The sequence below is a fragment of the Bufo bufo genome, chromosome 4, assembly GCF_905171765.1.
Source record: "Bufo bufo chromosome 4, aBufBuf1.1, whole genome shotgun sequence".
NCBI lineage: Eukaryota > Metazoa > Chordata > Amphibia > Anura > Bufonidae > Bufo > Bufo bufo.
The window spans coordinates 258372416-258395170 of NC_053392.1; the positions used below are offsets into that span (position 1 = coordinate 258372416).

A 22755-nucleotide genomic window follows, 5' to 3' on the forward strand; every position below is an offset into this window, starting at 1 on the left:
GTCTGCAGTAGAAGCCTGAGGGCTAGCCTCCTTTCTATGGCTATGGACTCAGGATTATGGAGACCCCAACTCTGACCTATTTGGGTTAGAGGGAACTATAAACCATGATATTTTGGTTGAGTTTATAGGCCACTTCTTTCCTATTCTCATTAAAGTTGCATGGTGTGAATCCATAAATGCAATAAGGGTTAACTCTGCTCTGAGACTCTCAATGAATGTGTTAGTTTATTTGTCCCTTTGTTCTATTGTGTTAGTGATGGGATTAAGAAGTAGCCGACTCTGGTGTAGAGAAGTAGATCATCCTATGATACCCATCCAATGAGTTGTTGATCTAAAATCTGAACATTCTGTGATTACAGAAGTTCCTATTCCCTCCATTCGGAGAAGGCGATCGGCGGAGGCCGTGGATGTGGTGGAGGTTGAGGAGGAGGAGGAGGAGGAGGACGGACCCTCCCAGCCTATTGAGCCACCTCCACCAGATGCGGGAGAAGTGAAGGAGATGGAGGTGGAAAGTGCTGGACCCTCCAGCACCGCCCCATCTCAGGACTCGGAGGAAGAGGAGGTGATCACCAGCCCCCGCCAGGAGGGTAAATATGTGCACATAGCAATATAATTATGTATCCATAACATGCACATAAACATTAAAAGGGCCAACAATGAGGGGACAACATACACTATAGTAATACAAAAAAAGAACACTGTACAATAACTCTTTAATCTACAGTACATTAAAACCATTAACTTCACAAATAAATAATATTAAACTCTATAGAACTATCACTAACAAACAAAATAAAATTATACTGTACTGAAATATCACTAACTTATAAACTATATAATCATCATAAATATCACTAACTAATGTATTGAGATATAAAAAAAAAATAGAAACAATTAAAAAATAATTATTATTTAGTCACTTAACATTACTAAAAGTGCAACACCAAGCTATCAAAAAAGGCATATGCCCCCCAAAATAGTAACAATCGGTCATTTCATTCGGCCAAAAATGAGACCCTAACATTAGACAATCGCCAAATAAAAATAATAATGTGGCTCTCAAACTATGGAGACACTAAAACATGAATTATTTTTGGTTCAACAATGCTTTTATTGTGTAAAACAGAAATAACAAAAAAATAAGGAAACATATTAGGTCTTACAGCATCTGTAACAACCAGCTGTATAAAAATATCATACCAACTAACCCCTCAGGCGGAAACCTTTCTAAAAAAAAAATTAAAACTCTCCAAAAAGGCATATTTTGGACAACTTTTATCACAAAAAGGTGTAATAGCAAGCTATCATAAAGTCATATGCACAAAATAAAGGTTTAAAGGTTTAATAAGAATTTGAAATAATGTTCATATATATTTTTTTCAAACAGTAATGAACACATTGAAGGCCAAATTGGCCAAAATGCAGAAGGAGCACTGCGAGGATATGTGGGCCATTCAGGAGTGGATGAAGGCCATGGAGGAGAGGCAACGCCAGGCCATGAAGGGGGTGCAGGAGATGCTCCTGCTATTGGAAAAGTTGCCTTAAAAATTTTATAATTTTTTCTAATAAGTTATATAAATCGTTTATACATTTATAACGTGTATTTAGTTTTTTGTAATATTGCTATGTTTTAGTGTAATAGCTCGGCCTAAATCAGCCAGAACTGACAGCAGCCGGTAAATACATGTCAAATACATATAGGGTCCATTCACACGTCTGTAAAATGGGTCCAATTTAGTGGAACGGTTACAGACCCATTATGCATTTACAGGATAAATAAGTAAGTGTCGGCCAGTACAGGCCCCAAAAATTAGCCAATAGGTGTTCACCTGACAGCAAAGAACTTTGTATTCTGTGGCTGGAGGTACATTAGGCATTCACAGGATAAATAAGTAAGTGTCGGCCACTACAGGCCCCAAAAATTTGCCAACAGGCGTTCACCTGACAGCAAAGAACTTTGTATTCTGTGGCTAGAGGTACATTAGGCATTCACAGGATAAAGAAGTAAGTGTTGGCCATTACAGGCTTCAAAAATTAGGCATTCAACGGACATAAAAGGCCTTTTATGCTGCTGTATTTTCCTAAGACAGGGACCATTAATTGTTATGGGTGGTGGCGGATATTTGTGGGCTGTCATAAGGAATTTGAATCAAACATGGTCTACTGGTCACATTCCTCCGAGATCCATGCCTCATTCATTTTTAGAAATGTGAGGTAGTCAACACTGTCGTGAGCCAGGCGAGTGCGCTTATCGGTCACGATCCCCCCTGCTGCGCTGAACTTCCTTTCGGACAGGATACTGGACGAGGGGCAAGCCAACAGTTCCATGGCAAATTGTGCTAGCTGTGGCCAGAGGTCAAGCCTGCCCACCCAGTAGCCCAGGGGTTTATCACTTCTCAGAGCGTGCACATCGGCCGTTAACCCGCTGTAGTCGGAAACCTATCGGTCTAGGCAATCCCTCATGCTGGATCCGAAGGACAGCTGTCGATGGGTCGGCTGAAACAATGACCAACACTTCTTCAAACCGCCCTCTTCTTGCAGGCGCTGTTGGATTGGTACCCGCAACTGTTTCTCTGTGAGTGGAAATTCCTCTGCCAGCTCCAGCAAAAGCAGAATGCAGCATTTCTCAAAGCAAGGCTTGGAAGTGCTGCATTCTGACAGCCCTCTTTGATGGTGGTAACATTTCCGCCATTTTTTGTTTGTACCGGGGGTCTAAGTACATTGCCACCCAGTACTGATCCTTATCCTTTATGCTTTTTATACACGGGTCTCTCTTAAAACACTGGAGCATGAAGGACCCCATTTGCGCTAAACTGGAAGCGGTATAGTGGCCTGACTCCTGCTCATCATCCAGGATAATGTCGTCCTCGTTCTCCTCCCCCATCCACGGACAACACCAGGGATCCCAGAAATGTTTAAAGCATACTCTTCTTGCTCCTCCTCATATGCCCCGCCACCATCACTCCTCTTCAGACTCCTGTTCTTGACTTGTCTCAGATGGAGCAGTCTTCCCTGGGAATTCATCCAGCATTGCGACTTCATCATCTTCCTGCTCCTGCTCCTCGATGGCTTGATCAATGACACGACGCAATGCATGCTCCAGAAAGAAGGCGTAAGGTATGATGTCACTGATGGCGCCCTGGCTGCGACTGACCAGTTTGGTGATCTCATCAAATGGCTGCAGAAGTCTGCATGCATCGCGCATGAGCAGCCACTGGTGCGGTGAAAATAAAACAAGCTCCCCAGAATCTGTCCTGCCGCAGAGTTCGTACAGATAGTCGTCAACTGCACGTTTCTGCTGGAGCAGCCTATCAAGCATATACAAGGTTGAGTTCCATCACGTCGGGCAGTCACAAATAAGACGTCTGATGGGCAGGTTGTATCGCCGCTGAATGTCAGCAAGGCAAGCCATGGCCGTGTAAGATCATCTGAAATGGCCAGAGATTTTCCTGGCCTGCCGCAAGACGTCCTGGACCCCAGGGTATTTGACAACAAATCACTGCACGACCAAGTTGAGGACGTGTGCCATGAACGGCACGTGTGTCTTTTTGCCCTGTTTCAGTGCGCACAGCAGATTGGCACCGTTGTCGCACACCATTTTACCAACTGTCAAATTGAGCAGGGTTAGCCACTGATCTGCCTGTGAACGCAAAGCTGAAAGGAGTGCAGGACCCGTGTGGCTCTTGGCTTCCAGGCACAACAGACGCAGCACAGCATGGCAACGTCTCACCTGGCATTTTAAATAGGTTCTGGGGATCTTGGGGGGGGGGGGGGCGCAGCGGAAGAGACGGTAGCAGCGGAAAAGGAGGAGTCAGCCGAGGAGGAGAGGGAGGATGGAGTAGGAGGAGGAGAAGAAGAGGCAGGCCTGCATGCAATCCGTGGCAGTAAAACCAAATCTACACGAGTGCCATGGGTTACATGCTTGACGGCCGTCAGAAGGTTCACCCAGTGGGCAGTAAAAGTTATGTACCTTACCGGCCCGTGTTTGCTAGACCTCGTGTCTGTGGTCAGATGTATCTTGGCACCGACACTGTGTGCCAGAGATACATTCACTTGCCGCTGAACGTGGCCATATAACTTTAGGATGCCCTTCTGGGAGATATATTTCCTCCCTGGGACCTTCCATTGCGGTATTCCAATGGCCACAAATTTTCTAAAGGCCTCTGAGTCCACCAGTTGATATGGCATTAGTTGGCGGGCTATCAGTTCCGACAAGCCAGCGGTCAATCGTTGGGCAAGAGGGTTATCCGGCGTTTTCATTATTTTACGCTCAAACATTTGGACCACGGTAGCCTGCCTTTTGCCAGATAAACGTGAGGATGGCATGATGGAAGGTGAAGTGGCGGACAATTGGGAGGAGAGAGGAGAAGGAGAAGAAGAGGCTGGACGGTGAGCGCCTGGTGTGTGGCTTTGTGGGTCCTAACTGCGTTGCTCCCACTGGGCTCGGTGATGGGAGGCCAGGTGCCTTCTTAAGGTGGTCGTCCCTAGGTGACTGTTGGGCTTACCGCGACTTATGCGTTGACTGCAAAGGCTGCAGATGGCAACACTATTGTCAGCAGTGGACACGTTGAAAAAAGCCCACACTGCCGGCGTCCTGGGAGCACCAGATGTGACCGTCCATGGTTGATGGCTCACTCCTGATACATTAGCAGTCTGTTTTTTCCCTCCTATGCAATGTAAGTTCTGCCTGCTTCTCCTCCCTATCTGTTGGTCCATCTCTCCCTCTGAACTCCCCTCCTCTTCCTCTCTTGTGGACACCCACGTGACGTCCATAGACACATCATCATCGACGTCACCTTCCCCACCACTAACATTAGAGATCTCGGAGTAGGCAACAACAGCGGGGAACAACCTCCTTGGGCTGATCTGGGTACTGTCATCAGACTGCTGAGTGGCAGCTGTTGCTACCTCCTCTTTCTGATCCGATTCCAAGAATGGCTGCACATCGGAAATGTCTTGTAATGGATCGGAAAATAATTCCTGTGACTCAAGCGGAGGGTATATGGTGGTGGTGGTGGTGGTGGTGGTGGTGTTTTTGGGGTGCACACAGCAGAGAGTGAAAAGGGTGCAGATAGAGAGGATGAGGAGGGTGCAGAAGCGGAAGGCTGAGTGAGCCACTCAACCAAGTCTGGTGCGTCCTTTGATGTAATCAAACCTTCTGCAACTTCCCACTTTGGCTTCAGCCTGGTGCCCCTGCCCTACCCCTACCACCAATGCAAAAGGGCCTGCCTCTTCCTCTGCCTGTCATTTTTTAAATGACCCTGTGACAAAAGTCTCTAGAGAAGCGCAGTGTATGTGGAAGAAGGTATATAACACCCCGCTTCAATCTGTCGTTTTGGGGGGCCACTGGTATATCACACCAGTTATAATACTTTTTTTCCAGTACCGTTTGTCACTGTGTGTAGCAGAGGGAATGCAGAAAAACAGAAAAATAAATTCTGCAGTACCCAAATACACTATTATGAAAGTATATTGGTATATAACACCCGGTTTCAATCTGTCGATTTGGAGGGCCACTGGTATATCACACCAGTTAAAATAATTTTTTCTAAATGCGTTTGTTACTCTTTGTAGTTGTAGTATCACTGTAGAACCGCGAATGAGCAAAGTTTGCCTTGTAAACGACCGCCGGGCGAACCGCAAGGCCATCTCTACTTGTGAATGATTGGCTGGAAACAGTTGAATTTATCCCTCTTCCTCCTCTTCCTGTGCCACATCCTCTTTCATCACCTCCAGCAGCATTTTTTCAAGGAGGCATAGAAGTGGGATAGTAACGCTAAGAACGGCATTATCGGCACTGGCCATGTTGGTGGAGTACTCGAAAAAGAGCGCAACGCGGAATACAGGTCTCGTATGGAGGCCCAGTCATTGGTGGTGAAGTGGTGCTGTTCCGCAGAGCGACTCACCCGTGCTTGCTGCAGCTGAAACTCCACTATCACCTGCTGCTGCTCGCACAGTCTGGCCAGCATGTGCAAGGTGGAGTTCCACCTTGTGGGCACGTCGCATATGAGGCGGTGAGCGGGAAGGCCGTAATTACGCTGCAGCGCTGATGGGCGAGCAGCAGCAGGGTGAGAACGCCGAAAGCACACACAGACGGCCCGCACTTTATGCAGCATCTCTGACATATCGGGGCAATTTTTAAGGAACCTTTGCACCACCAAATTCAGCACATGCGCCAGGCAAGGGATATGCGTCAAACCGGCTAGTCCCAGAGCTGCTACGAGATTTTGCCCATTATCACACACCACCAGGCCGGGCCGGAGGCTCACTGGCACCAACCACTCATCGGTCTGCTGTTCAAGGCCCGTCCACAGCTCCTGCGCGGTGTGGGGTTTGTTCCCCAAACAGATACGTTTTAAAACTGCCTGCTGTCGTTTACCCCTGGCTGTGCTGAAGTTGGTGGTGAAGGTGTTATGCTGACCGGATGAGGAGCCGGTAGAGGATGAGGAAGCGGAGTAGGAGGAGGAAGCAACAGGAGGCAAACTGAAGCGCCCTTCAATCCTCGGTGGTGGAAGGACATGCGCCAAACTGCTATTCGCCTCAGGCCCAGCCGCCACTGCATTTACTAAGTGTGCTGTTAGAGAGATATAACGTCCCTGACCGTGCTTACTGGTCCACGTATCCGTAGTTTGGTGCACCTTGCCACAGATGGCTTTGCGCAGTGCACTCCTGATTTTGTCTCCCACTTGGTTGTGCAGGGAAGGGATGGCACGCCTGGAAAAGTAGTGGCGGCTGGGCACGGCATACTGTAGGACAGACACCGCCAAAAGGCTTTTAAAACTCTCCGTCTCCACCAGACGGAATGACAACATTTCAAAGTCCAGGAATTTTGAAATGCTGGCATTCAGGGCCAGGGATCGCGGGTCGGTAGGGGGGTACTTCTTCTTCAGCTCCAGTGTTTGGGAGATGGAGAGCTGAACACTTCCGTGGAACATTGTGGAGATGCTTGGTGACCCAGGTGGTGGTGTTGCTGGCAGATCCTCTGTTTGCGGGGTGGCAGGTGGCACTGTCACTCCAGAGGTGGATGAAGAGGCCGAGACTGCAGCAGAAGAGGAAGCATGAGGAGCCAGAGACCTTTCTTGTTTTTTGAGGTGTCTACTCCACTGCAGCTCATGCTTTGCCGCTCCGCTTTTGCACCCTGCCCCTCTTCTGCTGTGCTGGTGGCTCTGTGCAAACACCGCCTCTTCCTCCAAACTACACAGCTCACTCGCATGACCTTGATTCCATGTGGAGTCGAGGACCTCATCGTCCTCCACATCATCTTCCACGTAGTCTTCACCCCTCCTTGTCGGTCTGCACACTTTCGAAATACACAGCAGTTGGCATTGTGTTTCGTCATCATCCGAGACGTGCTGCGGTGGTCCTCTCATGTACTTATCTTGAAACATAAGTGGTTGGGCATCGGTGCACTCAATATCTTTCACTTCTGGGGCAGGGCTAGGTGGATGGCCCTGGGAAACCCTGCTAGCAGAGTCATCAAAAAGCAGAAGAGACTGCTGTATGACTTGGGGCTCAGACTGCTTGGCTGATTTGGAAGGGGGTGAGGTGAAAGACTGATGGACATTGGCTGCAGGTGCCAACTCTGATCTTTCAGCCGGAGACTAGGTGGGAGACAATGTAAAGGAACTGGAGGCACTGTCAGCAACCCAATCTACTATCGCCTGTATTTGTTCTGGCCTCACCATTAGTAGAGCCGCATTAGGCCTGACCAAATACCGCTGCAGGTTCTGTCGCCTACTTGCACCTGAGGAAGGTGTTTCACGTTTTCTCCCTGCAACAGGAGCTCCACCAGCAGCACCACGACCGGGGCCATGTCCCTTTTTTGACGCTCTCCTCATATTTCTCAAATTCAGGATCTTGCCTAAAATGGGTGTTTTTTAATAGCAGAATAGAACAACAGTATCTAAAGGGTGTATCTCACAATGACAGATGCAGCAAAGGCTGCAAATTTTTTTTTTTTGCCAAAAATAGGTGTTTTTTTAATTAGCAGAATAGCACAGCAGTATCTAAAGCGTGTATATCACACTGACAGATAGAGATGTCCCGAACTATTCGCCGGCGAACAGTTCCCGGCGAACATCGCTTATTCACGTTCGCCGCGGCGGGCGAACATATGCGATGTTCGGTCCGCCCCCTATACGTCATCTTTGAGCTAACTTTGACCCTGTACCTCACAGTCAGCAGACACATTCCAGGCAATCAGCATACCCTCCCTCCCAGACCCTCCCACCTCCTCTAAAAAAGCAAGGACGGCAGCCCTCTTAGATTCATTCTGAAGCTGCAGTGTTAGTTAGAGCAGGGAGAGTGCTGCTGCTGCTGCTGAATTAATAGGGAAATTGTTAGCTAGGCCAGTGTTCTGTGTCCACTCCAGTCCTCAAAGACTCATCTGCTGTAAGGACAGCGTCCTGACAGCACCCCAAAAAGTCCTTTTTAGGGCTGGTACATCAGTCTGCTTTTATTTTATTTTTTCTATATATACTGTATATTGCAGTTGCCTGCCCGTGTGTGAGAGACCACAGGCCCACAGACTGTACTGTGTGCACACCACTCATATAGGGTGGCACAGTACCTTGCAGATAAAAAAGTCATTTAATTTTTCCTCTGTAATATAATTGCAGTTGCCTGCCAGTGAGTGTCAGGCCCACAGACTGTACTGTGCCCACTGCCCACCACTCATATAGGGTGGCACAGTACCTTGCAGATAAAAAAGTCATTTAATTTTCTATCTGTAATATAATTGCAGTTGCCTGCCAGTGAGTGTCAGGCCCACAGACTATACTGTGCCCACTGCCCACCACTCATATAGGGTGGCACAGTACCTTGCAGATAAAAAAGTCATTAAATTTTTCCTCTGTAATATAATTGCAGTTACCTGCCAGTGTGTGTCAGGCCCACAGACTGTACTGTGCCCACTGCCCACCACTCATATAGGGTGGCACAGTACCTTGCATATAAAAATGTAATTTAATTTTTCCTCTGCAATATAATTGCAGTTGCCTGCCAGTGAGTGTCAGGCCCACAGACTGTACTGTGCCCACTGCCCACCACTCATATAGGGTGGCACAGCACCTTGCTGTTAAAAAAATCATTTAATTTTTCCTCTGTAATATAATTGCAATTGCCTGCCAGTGAGTGTCAGGCCCACAGACTGTACTGTGCCCACTGCCCACCACTCATATAGGGTGGCACAGCACCTTGCTGTTAAAAAATTCATTTATTTTTTCCTCTGTAATATAATTGCAATTGCCTGCCAGTGAGTGTCAGGCCCACAGACTGTACTGTGCCCACTGCCCACCACTCATATAGGGTGGCACAGCACCTTGCTGTTAAAAAATTCATTTAATTTTTCCTCTGCAATATAATTGCAGTTGCCTGCCAGTGAGTATCAGGCTTACAGACTGTACTGTGCCCACTGCCCACCACTCATATAGGGTGGCACAGTACCTTGCAGATAAAAAAATCATTAAATTTTTCCTATGTAATATAATTGCAGTTGCCTGCCAGTGTGTGTCAGGCCCACAGACTGTACTGTGCCCACTGCCCACCACTCATATAGGGTGGCACAGTACCTTGCACACATAGTACCACAAATCTAAAAAAAAATGACAGGCAGAGGCAGGCCACCCCGCAGGGGCCATCGTGGTGCTGTGATTTCCTTTGGCCCTAGAATAAGTGTTCAGAGGCCACGTACCCTGAACTCGAAAAATTCGGAGGACATAGTTGACTGGCTTACACAGGACACCCAATCTTCTACAGCTTCCGCTCGGAACCTTGACGCACCATCCTCCTCCAGCTCAGCTGCGGGCACCTCTCAAGTTACCACTCGCCTGCCCGCCGCCACCACCACCAACACTAGCACCACAGCCGCTTCACTTGATCTGTCAGAGGAGTTATTTACACATCAGTTGGAAGAAATGAGTGATGCGCAACCATTATTGCCAGAGGATGTAGATAACAGGGATATGTCTCAGTCAGGCAGCATTACACACATGGACGTACGGTGTGATGATGATGATGTTGTACCCGCTGCTGCTTCCTTTGCTGAGTTGTCAGATACAAGTGAAGCGGTTGATGATGACGATGTGTCCGTGGATGTCATGTGGGTGCCCGCTCGAAGAGAAGAAGAACAGGGGGAAAGTTCAGATGGGGAGACAGAGAGGAGGAGGAAACGAGTTGGAAGCAGGGGGAGGTCGTCGCAAGGAGCTAGTGGCACAGTCAGACAGCATGTATCGGCACCCGGGGTCAGCCAGACAGCACGCCAATCAACGCATGCTGTTGCCACCACCAGAATGCCGTCATTGCAAAGCTCAGCAGTGTGGCATTTTTTTTGTGTGTCTGCCTCTGATAACAGTGATTCTGTTTGCAACCTGTGCCAAAAGAAACTGAGTCGTGGGAAGTCCAACACCCACCTAGGTACAACTGCTTTGCAAAGGCACATGATCTCACATCACAAACACCTATGGGATCAACACATGAGTACAAGCAGCACACAAACTCAAAGCCACCATCCTCCTCCTGGTCCATCATTTTCAGCCACGTCAACACTGCTGTCCTCCTTGCCTCCTCTCAACCACCCGCCACTCCGCCTCTCACCTTCAGCAGTTCCTGCTCATCTGCCCACAGTCAGGTGTCTGTCAAGGAAATGTTTGAGCGTAAGAAGCCAATGTCACAGAGTCACCCCCTTGCCCGGCGTCTGACTGCTGGCTTGTCGGAACTCTTAGCCCGCCAGCTTTTACCATACAAGCTGGTGAAGTATGAGGCCTTCAAAAAATTTGTAGCTATTGGGACACCGCAGTGGAACGTACCCGGACGAAAACATTTTTCCCAAAAGGCAATCCCCAACCTGTACTCTATTGTGGAAAAGGAAGTCATGGCATGTCTGCCACACAGTGTTGGGGCAAGGGTCCATCTGACCACTGATACCTGGTCTGCAAAGCACAGTCAGGGCAGCTATATCACGTACACTGCGAATTGGGAAAACCTGCTGAAGGCTGCCAAGCATGGAATGCGTGGCTCTGCAGTGGAGTTGGTGACACGCCTGCTGCCACCTCCTCTACTCCTCCTACTCCATCCTCTTCGCTAACCTCCTCGGCTGAGTCCTCTTCTGCTGCTGCGTCTTGCTCCACATCAACTGCACCCCCCCAGCTCCCCAGGGGCTATTCCACGTCCCGGATACGACAGTGTCACGCCGTCTTGGGGTTGACTTGCCTGAAAGCAGAGAGTCACACCGGACCAGCACTCCTGTCCACCCTGAACGCACAGGTGGATCAGTGGCTGACCCCGCACCAACTGGAGATCGACAAAGTGGTGTGTGATAACGGAAGCAATCTGTTGGAGGCATTGAATTTGGGCAAGTTGACACATGTGCCGTGCATGGCACATGTGTTGAATCTGATTGTACAACGCTTTGTGTATAAGTACCCAGGCTGACAGGACGTCCTCAAGCAGGCCAGGAAGGTGTGTGGCCATTTCAGGCGTTCCTACGCGGCCATGGTGCAAGGACAGGACGCTTTACAGACGTGATGTTGATGGAGGACATGCAGAGCTTTTTAAGTCCTACGCATCGCCACAGCCCTTCGGGGTCCACCCTCAGAGAACGACTCGACCGACAGGTAGCAGACTACCTCGCCTTAACTGCAGATATCGACACTCTGAGGAGCGATGAACCCCTTGACTACTGGGTGTGCAGGCTTGACCTGTGGCCTGATCTATCCCAATTTGCGATAGAACTTCTGGCCTGCCCCGCTTCAAGTGTCCTGTCAGAAAGGACCTTCAGCGCAGCAGGAGGTATTGTAACTGAGAAGAGAAGTCACCTAGGTCAAAAAAGTCTAGATTACCTCACCTTTATTAAGATGAATGAGGCATGGATCCCGAAGGGACTGACAGTGGGGGATGAATTTGACTAAAAAAGGCCTGATGAAATGCCTTCGGCTAAAAATGGTCCCCACGCTGCTGTATTTAATCTCTGCATGCCGGATGACTTGCGTGACTTCTCCGCCACCAACTAGGGTTCAAGCCGCAATGTTTTAGTACACTTTGTTCCTGGAAAACATCAATTGCGGCTGCAACAATACCTGATTTTTCAGGCATGTGTACATGCCTAATTTTTCTGGCCTCTGGTGCTGCACTGTGGCTGCAAAAACAAAACAAAAAAAGGCACATACATGTGTCAATTCCCCTTCGTGATCATTACCTTGTTGTGGTGAAGGGGCTTGCGTATCACAATGAAGCGATCACCTCTAGGAGTGTGTTGGCAATGTTGGCACACCCCAGATGATAAGGTCGTTGCTTCATTGTGAACAGACCAAAAGTGATCGGCTGGATAATTTTTCATAGAGAAAACATTAATTTTCTTTGTGATCATCTAAGGTGATTATTAAAGCCTACTAGGCCAACAATGGGCCCACACTGCAGAATCATTGTTTTCTGGGTCACTTAACTGTCACTGAACTACCTCAGCACGACCATAGGCTTTGAAAAACCACCATCGCCTGCAATCTCCCGAACGTGCGCACGAGCACAGTCATCACTACACCAAGATTGACGCATAGAGGAATAAAATTTATGTCATGAGTGTGTCAACTATTGACAACTATTTGCGGTTGTTTGCGGTGCGTTAAACCGGGAGTTTGGTCTGTCAGAGTTTGGTCTGTCACTGTGAAGCGGGCGTAACCCTTACACTACCTGATAGCAGGGCCGGTACAAGGCAGGGGCCGAAGGAGCGGGTGCCCTGGGCGCTACCATTTGCGGACAGGAGGGGGGCGCAGGTGAAGTGCCAGCAGTGTACAGCTTCACTGTACCACATTAGCCAAGCGCCACTTGCTGTGCTTGCTGTGCTGTGCGCTCCTGCACCCGCCTACACCGTCCACACCAGCCATGTCAGCGCTGCTCCTTCTCTCCCCCTATGAATTTTGTGCCGACTGCGCTCCTGGCTCGGGCTCCCTTTCCTCCTCTGCGTTTCCTCGCCCCCCCCCCCATGGAGGATTCATTTGGTTGATACCACCGGCGTGCGCCGTGTGACGTCACGCGGCTCACGCCGGAGGCGAGGTGTGAGGTGAGAGAGGGAGGACTCGCGCAGCCTACAGGGAGCTGTGTCGGCGCGTGAAGAACAAGCCACGAGGAGCCTGCCTTCACTAGCTGCTACTCACACACAGACTGTAAAAAGTAAGAAAATAATGTAATACAAATAACAAACTAATTTTTTTCTTAAAAACGGGGGGGGGGGGGGGGGGCGCAGTTTGCCATCTTCGCCCTGGGCACCAAATGGCCTTGTCCCAGCCCTGCCTGATAGATACAACATCATACCTGATCGTATACACACACTGGATGTTTTAAAGCACGTTGTTCCAAACAATTTAGGAATGTTAGGTGATTTATGCCCTTTATGGATTAAAACCCGACTCTGCGTCAACTACGTAATTTTCCATGGGAGTATTGCCATGAATCCCCCTCCGGCATGCCACAGTCCAGGTGTTAGTCCCCTTGAAACAACTTTTCCATCACTATTGTGGCCAGAAAGAATCCCTGTGCGTTTTAAAATTCGCCTGCCTATTGAAGTCTATGGCGGTTCGCCCGTTTGCGAACATTTGCGTAAATTCGCTTTCGCCATTCGCGAATGGAAAATTTTATGTTCGCGACATCTCTACTGACAGATGCAGACACGGCCGCAAATTATGAATTTTGCCCAAAATGGGTATTTGTTAATAACAGAATAGCACAGAAGTATCTAAAGCATGTATCCCACACTGATAGATGCAGACAAGGCCGCAAATTAAGTATTTTGCTCAAAATGGGTAATTTGTTAATAACAGAATAGCACAGCAGTATCTAAAGCGTGTATCTCACACTGACAGATGCAGACAAGGCTGCAAATTAAGTATTTTGCCTAAACAGGGTGTTTTTTTTTATAACAGAATATGACAGCAGTATATAACATTTGAATTTCACACGTACAGATGCAGCAAGGGCTGTAAAATTGAGTATTTTGGCCAAAAAGGGTGTTTTTGAAAACCCTGAAAATTATAGCTGTATTTCTAGCTTAAATTGCACACTGACTAATGCGGCAGAGGCCCCAGATGGAGGGTATTGCCAAAAATCAGTGTTCTTAAAAACCCAGAAAATTATTGAAGTATTTCAAGCTTGTTTTTAACAAGCACAGATGCAGCAAAGGCTGCAATATTAAGTACTTTGCCCAAAAAGGGTGTTTTTTTAATAACAGAATATGACAGCAGTATATAACGCTTGAATTTCACACGTACAGATGCAGACAAGGCCGCAAATTAAGTATTTTGCCCAAAATAGGTGTTTTTTTTTTATATCAGAATAGCACAGAGAATGCCAAGAGTGTGCAAAGCAGTAATCAAAGCAAAAGTTGGCTACTTTGAAGAACCTAGAATATTACATATTTTCAGTTGTTTCACACTTGTTTGTTATGTATATAATTCCACATGTGTTAATTCATAGTTTTGATGCCTTCATAGTCATGAAAATAAAGAAAACTCTTTGAATGAGAAGGTGTGTCCAAACTTTTGGTCTGTACTGTATATGTCTTTGTGACATATGAAAAGTTTTACCAAACCTTAGTTAAATTTAAATCCATGAAGGTCTAAAATTCTGTGTTGGTAGTACCTTAGTATGGGTTGGAGACCAAATCCCCTACATATCTTTACCTAACCAAAGTTTAATGATAAAAGTTTGGCTGTCTACCGCTATCCACATGTGATAAAGGAGTGAAATTGTGGCAAAATATACTATAAACATTTTCTTGCTTGGAAACACATTGTGTAAAACTATGGCAACATCATATACCTTCATTATATGAGGTAACAATAAGCCCAGGGACACTCTTATAATAAAGATCACAAACTTTCCTATTATCTTAAAAGTCTAATAGCATCATTACTTATGTTGGACAGTTTGAAGAAGCTTCATTAAATTTTATGTTGAATCCATGTGCATTTTAGAACAACCTCACCTTAAATTAATCAAAGCTTAGGTATAAGTGTTCAGATCTATCTATCTATCTATCTATCTATCTATCTATCTATCTATCTATCTACTGTCTATTATTATGGCATTCTAAATAACAAATAAATATATTTTTCAACCAACCTGGAGTTTTTGTGACAGTTGAATTTAGTTTCCTGAGTCCTGTACCTGAAAAATACACATTGATATAAACATAATAAATATGTCAGTATGGCGATGTCTGTTATATGTAGTTTAATTGTGTACTGATTGAAACAAAACACAGATAAAACATTATGTATATAATTTAAACCATAATATATGTTTCAATAAAACTAGAATTTCAAGTTGGAGGAGATCAGTTAAACTTTATGTAGCAATGGTTAGGTAATTGATATATTGCCTTCTTACAGTTTGACCTCCTATTTAAGTGATGTTTAATTATTCGTAAACAATATTCTGAATTGGTCCATAGAGCACTTTCAAAGCATAAAATAAAAAGCCAAAGATACATGAAAGATGGTTTAAATAAATTTGGACAAGAGTGATGCTACTAGAACTCTTGGGATTTGACCTGAATTTTGTAGAGATTCAAGGTGGATCTGAATCAAAATTTTTGGTGATTTGAATTAGTCAAATTTTTGAATTTTAGAGTTACAGAAAGAGAAAGAAAGAAAGCTATATAAAAGTGAGAAATAAGAGCAAAAATATGAGTCCTATGAGAACTAAGAGTGTTATACACATATTTTCAGGCCAATTGGAGTAGTGATGAGCGGCAGGGGTCATATTCGAGTTCACGATATTTCGTGAATATTTTGTAGAATATTCAGCAAGTATTCGTGAATTTGAATATTCGTTATATTTTACGTTTTTTTTACTCGAAAAATCGACAAGGTAATGATCGCGTAATATGCAAATTTTCGTAATGCTAATTTTTCGTAATGCTAATTTTTATCGCAAATTTTTCAACTGCCGAGCAAAAACATGATTCCTCCCTGCTTCTTGTTTGTGGGCCAATGAGTCATAGCACTATATCGAATATATTCGTTTTTCAGAATATTCGTAATATTCTAAAACAAGGATATATAGCAATATAGCGAATATTCGAGAAAAAAAAATTATATAGAGCAATTTAGCTAATATAGTGCTATAATCTTTTTTTTCAATAGTTGAAATTTTTTTCCAATCTGAACTTCAGATGAGAAAAAAATTACAACTATTAGACAAAGAAGATTATAGCACTATATTAGCTAAATTGCTATATATTCTTATTTTAGAATATTACGAATATTTGAAAAAACAAATATATTCGATATAGTGCTATACAGTATATTCGTTTTTTAGAATATAAGTTTTTTTTCCAATTTAAAGTCATGATTCCTCCCTGCTTCTTGCTTGTGGGCCAACAAGTCATTGGCCCACAAGCAAGAAGCAGGGAGGAATCATGTTTTTACTCGGCAATTGAAAAAATAGCGATAAAAATTTGCATTATGAAAATTTGCAATAAAAGAATCTCGAATATTCAAAATTACGAATATATATCACTATATTCTAAATATTTGCGAATTTTCAAAGTACCTATATTCGCGATAAAAATTTGCAATTCGAATATTCGTGATCAACACTAAATTGGAGATTTTTTTTTTAGGTGTAATAGATTCGGACCTGAATTGTATTACTTGACCCTTTTGGCCGAATTAGTAGTTGAAATTTTGAGTGATTAACCCATCTCTAATAAAAAGCATACAGTAAACAGTGGTTAAAATGAATTTCTGTCTGTTGTCTCCCTTTCTGTTCTTTATGCATGGCCATACACCTAGATTGATCTGCGCCAAATTTGGCACATAGGTAAATCATCTGGAAAGCTTTTTTAAAGGTCTCAGCTCTCTAGCACATACTGTTCTTAAGATATTTCCAAAAAAAAGCAAATATGGCACATTACATGGCCCATATTAGCAAATAGAAGCTCACAGGTCTTTCACTCACATCCTAACTGCCATAAACACAGTCACATGATCCTTATTGGCCGATAGAAGCTTGCATGTTCTTCATTCTTGACATACACACAGTTTTACACCAGGTTTCCATAACAACTCAGCCATTTTTCTTCACTGCTTTAGGTTACTATTAAGGGGGCAGGATGCTATAGAGGTTAATGTTAAGGGGGCGTGCTGCTGTGGAAGTCACTGTTAAGTGGGTGGGTACTGTGGAGGTTATAGTTAATGGGGTAGTTGCTGATGGGTCACTGTTAAGGGGGTGGGATGCTGTAGAGATCACTGTTAGGAGGGCGGAGCACTGAGGAGGTCACTGTTAAGGGGCAAACTATTGTTAATGTCATTGTTAAGAGGTGGGCCACTTTGGAAATCGCTGTTAAGGGGGTAGGCTGCTGTGGAGGACAAAGTTGAGAGGATGGGGTGCTGTGGGGAGGTCACTGTTAAGTTAGTGGGCTACTGTGGAGGTCACAGTTAATGAGGCATGGTGGGGGTCACTGCTAAGGGGGTGGGGTGCTGTGGAGGTCATATTTTAAGAGGCAGATGCTGTGAAGGTCTCTGTTAAGGGAGCAGACCACTGTGGAGGTCAAGGGGGCGTGGTTTTATAAAATTCATTGTTAAGGGGGCAGACTACTGTGGAGATCATAGTTAATGGGATGTGGTGTTGTGGGAGGATCATTGTTAAGGGGGTGGAGCACTGTGAAAGGTCACTGGTAAGGGGGCAGGCTGCTGTGGTCACTGTTAAAAAGGTGGAGTGCTATGGAGATCACATTGCAAGGGGTGGGGCTCTATGAAAGTCACTGGGTGGGGGCACTGTAGAGGTTACTTTTAAGAAGGAGAGGCACTGTGGAAATTTACTGCTAAGAGAAAGGGATGCTGTGGAGGTCACTGTTACTGCAGCAGGGTGCTATAGAAGGCACATTTTAAGGGTGTGGGATGCTGTGGAAATCTCTCTTAAGGGGGCAGGCCGATGTTAAGGTCATTGTTAAGGGGGAGGTCGCTGTTAAGGTCAGTGCTAAGGGAGCTGGCCATTGTCAAGGTTAAATTTAAGGGTGTGGGGCATTGTGGAGATCACTGCTAAGGGTTGGGGCACTGTAGAGGTCACTATTATGGGGAACACTGTGGATATTTTTTAATCACACACATAAACTTTAAATTAAATAATCGAAATATACCCATGTGATGCTGGATCATTCTGCTAGTGTTCTATATAATGGAAACACATCTGAATACAAAGCCTTTTGCTCTATTTCAAGTTGAAATATTGTATAAAAGTAAATGTGCAGTGAATGCTAAAATTATGATTAAAACTCTGTATAAGCTAACCATGTCTGGAGCAGATTAGGTACACATATCTTATTTGGAGATTCTTCTTCTTAAAAAGCTTTTATCAATTTAACTTATGTTCTATTTCTTTTCTTTGCAATGGGGAGTGGACGGAGTAACGCTGTCTCTGCACTTACTTTTACAGATAGGAGGTTTTCCTGTCCATTTCATATCACTTTTACATGTTCTGTGCTCAGACCCTCCAGCTAGAAAATACCCAGGCTGGCAAATATATATAAGGGTATATCCTAATGTAGGTAGATCTATTGCTTTCACATCTGCATGAATGGGTGTTTCTAGTTGTCGACAGGCATGAGCTGAAAAAAAGGAATAAAACATGTTAGATTTATATATCAAAGCATTATAGAGAAATATGTTTTTGTATATTGTTGCAAACAGGACTAATTGTACAGTGGAATATACTATATCTGATTTGGTATCTATTGGAGTGCACTTTTTGTTGTATGATCATACAGTGTACAACTAACCACTATCTAAATAACACCGCTATATGGTAAATAATGTACTATATAGTGCCTAAGTAGAAGTGCCACACAATGCCTAGCATCACAGAGTGCTCAAATACTATCAATACCAAACAGCAGCTTACATAGAGTAATTTAGTACCATGGCTGTCCATCTTTAAGGGGTAGCACTAGTTTGAAGATCTGCATATATCTGCTACTTATATTCTGTAATGCAAGAGCTCACAAAACTACCCTCACCCACCCTAGTTTTACCACACTGAATGAAGTATTAGAGTTGAATAAATAAATTCAAAAATTTTTAAATTCAACCACTTTTCTGATTTGAAAGAATTTTTTTGTGATTCATTTTGGGAGAATAGAGATTGAGAGAGAGAGAGAGAGAGAGAGATTGACAGTCACTGTTTTCCAGTTAACTAATACACAAATGTATACAGACCCAACTTGAATCAGACAACTGACTCACCCAGTTCTAACTCAAACAGAATTTTAAGAAAAGTGCCCATTTATAATGAGGATCCCACTTTTGTCTATGCAGTATCTGTTTCTTCTTGTATGGAGAGTCAACAAAACTATCTAGTGTACTAAATGTATTTTTATTTGATGCTCCACCCCAATTTCTCTCTTCTCAACCACAAAATGTTTATTCAAACTACATTGTCTAAAGATAATTCATTATATTCAAATCAAAAATATCCTATAACGAATGTCATGATCATGTTATGATATATATATATATATATATATATATATATCTTTAAAATCCATAATAAAAATATTAGAAAACAACAGCTGTATAAATTTGCTGACCAAAAAGAATAAAAACATTATAAATCTTTTATATCCACTGAAATTTAAATATAACTTTATGTCAAGATAGAGAATCTTTATGACAAATAGTTGCATCAGAGTGAAAATAGACCTACTGTACTGTACATTACTGAGCTTATATGAATTGCAATAAAAACAAATGGAACCATTGTGTACTACAGGAAAAAGTATAGAACAATAAGAAAAGAAGGAGAAGAAGAAGAGGAAGAAGAAGAAAACTCTCTTCAAGGAGCGTATATGCTTAAATACAAATGATATATGAATAAAGTGAATGGTGTATGTAAAGTAAATGTGTGGTCCTGGCATGTATGTAAGTCTTGATAATTCTTAATTTCATTAGAGCTAATAAACAACATAAAGAATCGATATAGGAAATTTAGCTGATCTGCCATTTAAAGTGAGACATATGATATTTGACACATAAATATAAAAACAGATATACTGGGTGCTCATCATTGTAAAAAAAAGAAAACTATATAGACTCCATATGGAAATTCAGCCAAAAAGCATATAGACACAGTATGTGAGTTACCCCACTGACTAATATTCTGAATTATAGAACAAACAAGTTGTACTACATACTTTGCATGATCATTATATTCACCAGGGGCGTATGTGGCATATCACCAGAGGGGCATAGGCTGCCAGTGCGTCTGACACAGTGCTGCAGTGCCCAAGCCCCAGACTGTGGTGCTGTAGCTAGAACAGATAAGTTGGTGACATTTGGCTGAGTAGGTCAATCAATGTAAATGGCAATGTTCAAGGCATAGCTAATTCCTTACTAATACATTTGAGATTATTTTATATTTTCATTAACATAGATCAATACTTAAATATATGCAGTCAAGAATAAAAATTGGTTAGTTTCTAGAAAATTATGTAATTCCTCAAACATGAGGGTCCACTAATATGCATGTCTTTAAAATGTATATTTGTGTTTGTAAAATGCCTTTTTAGTTTCCTCTAATGCCAGAATATCCTCTCCGAATATATTATATATTTCTATACAGAGAAGATGGTTTAAAATAATTAAATTTACAGCACTTACGAATACATTCTGGTTGGGTTCCACTCCATGTCAAATTAGCAAGGCAATTACGTGTAGTGGAGCCTTGTATGTGGTAGCCTTTGCGACATCTAAAAAAGACCGAACTCCCAATCTTAAAAAAAGAAAAAAAATATGTCAGGAGCCCAAGGATGAAGTAAATGGAGAGAGCTATATAAATGATAATGAGGATCATAAAAGGATATCATAACTTCTTTTTACACGAGATAGAACACAGTATATCCAAGCGGTAAGGAAAAGATAGTGGGGAAAAAAGCAAGCAGTTTTATTTTTTCCTTTTTTGAGATGCAAATATTTTAAATATTTTATATAATAAAGTGATCAGCAAATAGAATATAAGCATATGGTTTGTGTATTCATACAGGGTCCTTCTTATATATAGTACATTAATTTTCTAGTTCTTCATTATAACAGTGACCGAATCAGCTTCATGTATCAAGCATGTAAAGTAAAAAATTAGTGTAAAAGAGATGATATGGAAGATAGTCAGTAAGCCACCTATTATCAAATGACTGCCTTTTTACTTCAGTCAGTATTAGAACAGATTTGTATTAGGTAGTCATTTGTTAATAGGTGGCCTACTGACTGTTTTCCATATTGTCGCACAAAGAAATTACTTTTCTTACTTTGTGCTTGAAAAAATTTAAACAATGTGAAAAACACACTTCTTTCTCTTTCAAGCAGTTTTTCTAGGTATAAGAAATACAAAAATGCAACAAAAATAATATATATATATATGAAAATATATATATATATATATATATATATATATATATCACAGGGAAATGATGAAAATGGAGATTTGATCAAATCCCTAAGATGAAAATGGAGATTTGATCAAATCCCTAAGGCCCTTTTCACACGGGCGAGTATTCCACGCGGATGCGATGCGTGAGGTGAATACAGACCCATTCCTTTCTATGAGGCTGTTCAGATGAGCGGTGATTTTCACGCATCACTTATTCGTTGCGTGAAAATCGCAGCATGCTCTATATTCTGCGTTTTTCACGCAACGCAGGCCCCATAGAAGTGAATGGGGTTGCGTGAAAATTGCAAGCATCCGCAAGCAAGTGCGGATGCGGTGCGATTTTCACGCACGGTTGCTAGGAGACGATCAGGATGGAGACCCGATCATTATTATTTTCCCTTATAACATGGTTATAAGGGAAAATAATAGCATTCTGAATACAGAATGCAAAGTAAAATAGGGCTGGAGGGGTTAAAAAAAATATAAATAATTTAAATCACCTTAGACCACTTGATCGCGTAGCCGGCATCTCCTTCTGTCTCCTTTGTTGAATAGGACCTGTGGTGAGCATTAAATACAGTTACAGGACCTTTGATGAAGTCACTCCGGTCATCACATGGTACGTCACATGATCTTTTACCATGGTGATGGATCATGTGATGACCGGAGTGACGTCATCAAAGGTCCTGTAACTGTATTTAATGCTCACCACAGGTCCTATTCAACAAAGGAGACAGAAGGAGATGCCGGGCCGCGATCAAGTGGACTAAGGTGAGTTAAATTATTATTATTTTTTTTAACCCCTCCAGCGCTGTTTTACTTTGCATTCTGTATTCAGAATGCTATTATTTTCCCTTATAACCATGTTATAAGGGAAAATAATACAATCTACAGAACACCGATCCCAAGCCCGAACTTATGTTTTGCACTCGCGCGGAAAAATCGCGGGTGTTCCCGCAACGCACCTGCACATTTTCCAGCAACGCCCGCGTGAAACCAGCCTAAGGGAGATGATCAATTTACAGAAGATGATGTTCCCTATAGAAAGTAAGTGATTTGATCATCAAATCCTTTAACTGTTTTAGTGAAAAGTTTAATATTTTTGATAATAAATAATAAAATGAAATAATATTGTTTAGATATTAAAAGTATTTATTTAGTAAACCATGCATTATTAAATGTAGAGTAGGTAATACAACAATAGTAATTGAAACACAAATTATTAAAGAAAGTAAGTGATTTGATCTTCAAATCCCTTAACTGTTTTAGGGAAAATTTTTATATTTTTGATAATATAATAATAATATGAAATAATATTGTAAGAAATAGGTACTTAAGCTG

The 22755-nt window shown here is 43.2% G+C and overlaps 1 protein-coding gene across 1 annotated transcript in view; it reads right to left on the reverse strand.

Annotated features, from left to right (window-relative positions):
* The window catches only part of CSMD1 (CUB and Sushi multiple domains 1), a 2494699-nt gene that overhangs the window by 59908 nt on the left and 2412036 nt on the right, over positions 1-22755 (reverse strand). The window contains exons 63-65 of the mRNA XM_040430026.1: positions 20649-20760; positions 18422-18601; positions 15112-15156 (exon numbers count right to left, since the gene is read on the reverse strand). Of these exons, the coding sequence (XP_040285960.1) occupies positions 15112-15156; positions 18422-18601; positions 20649-20760 (337 nt within the window). The remainder of the gene's footprint in view (positions 1-15111; positions 15157-18421; positions 18602-20648; positions 20761-22755) is intronic.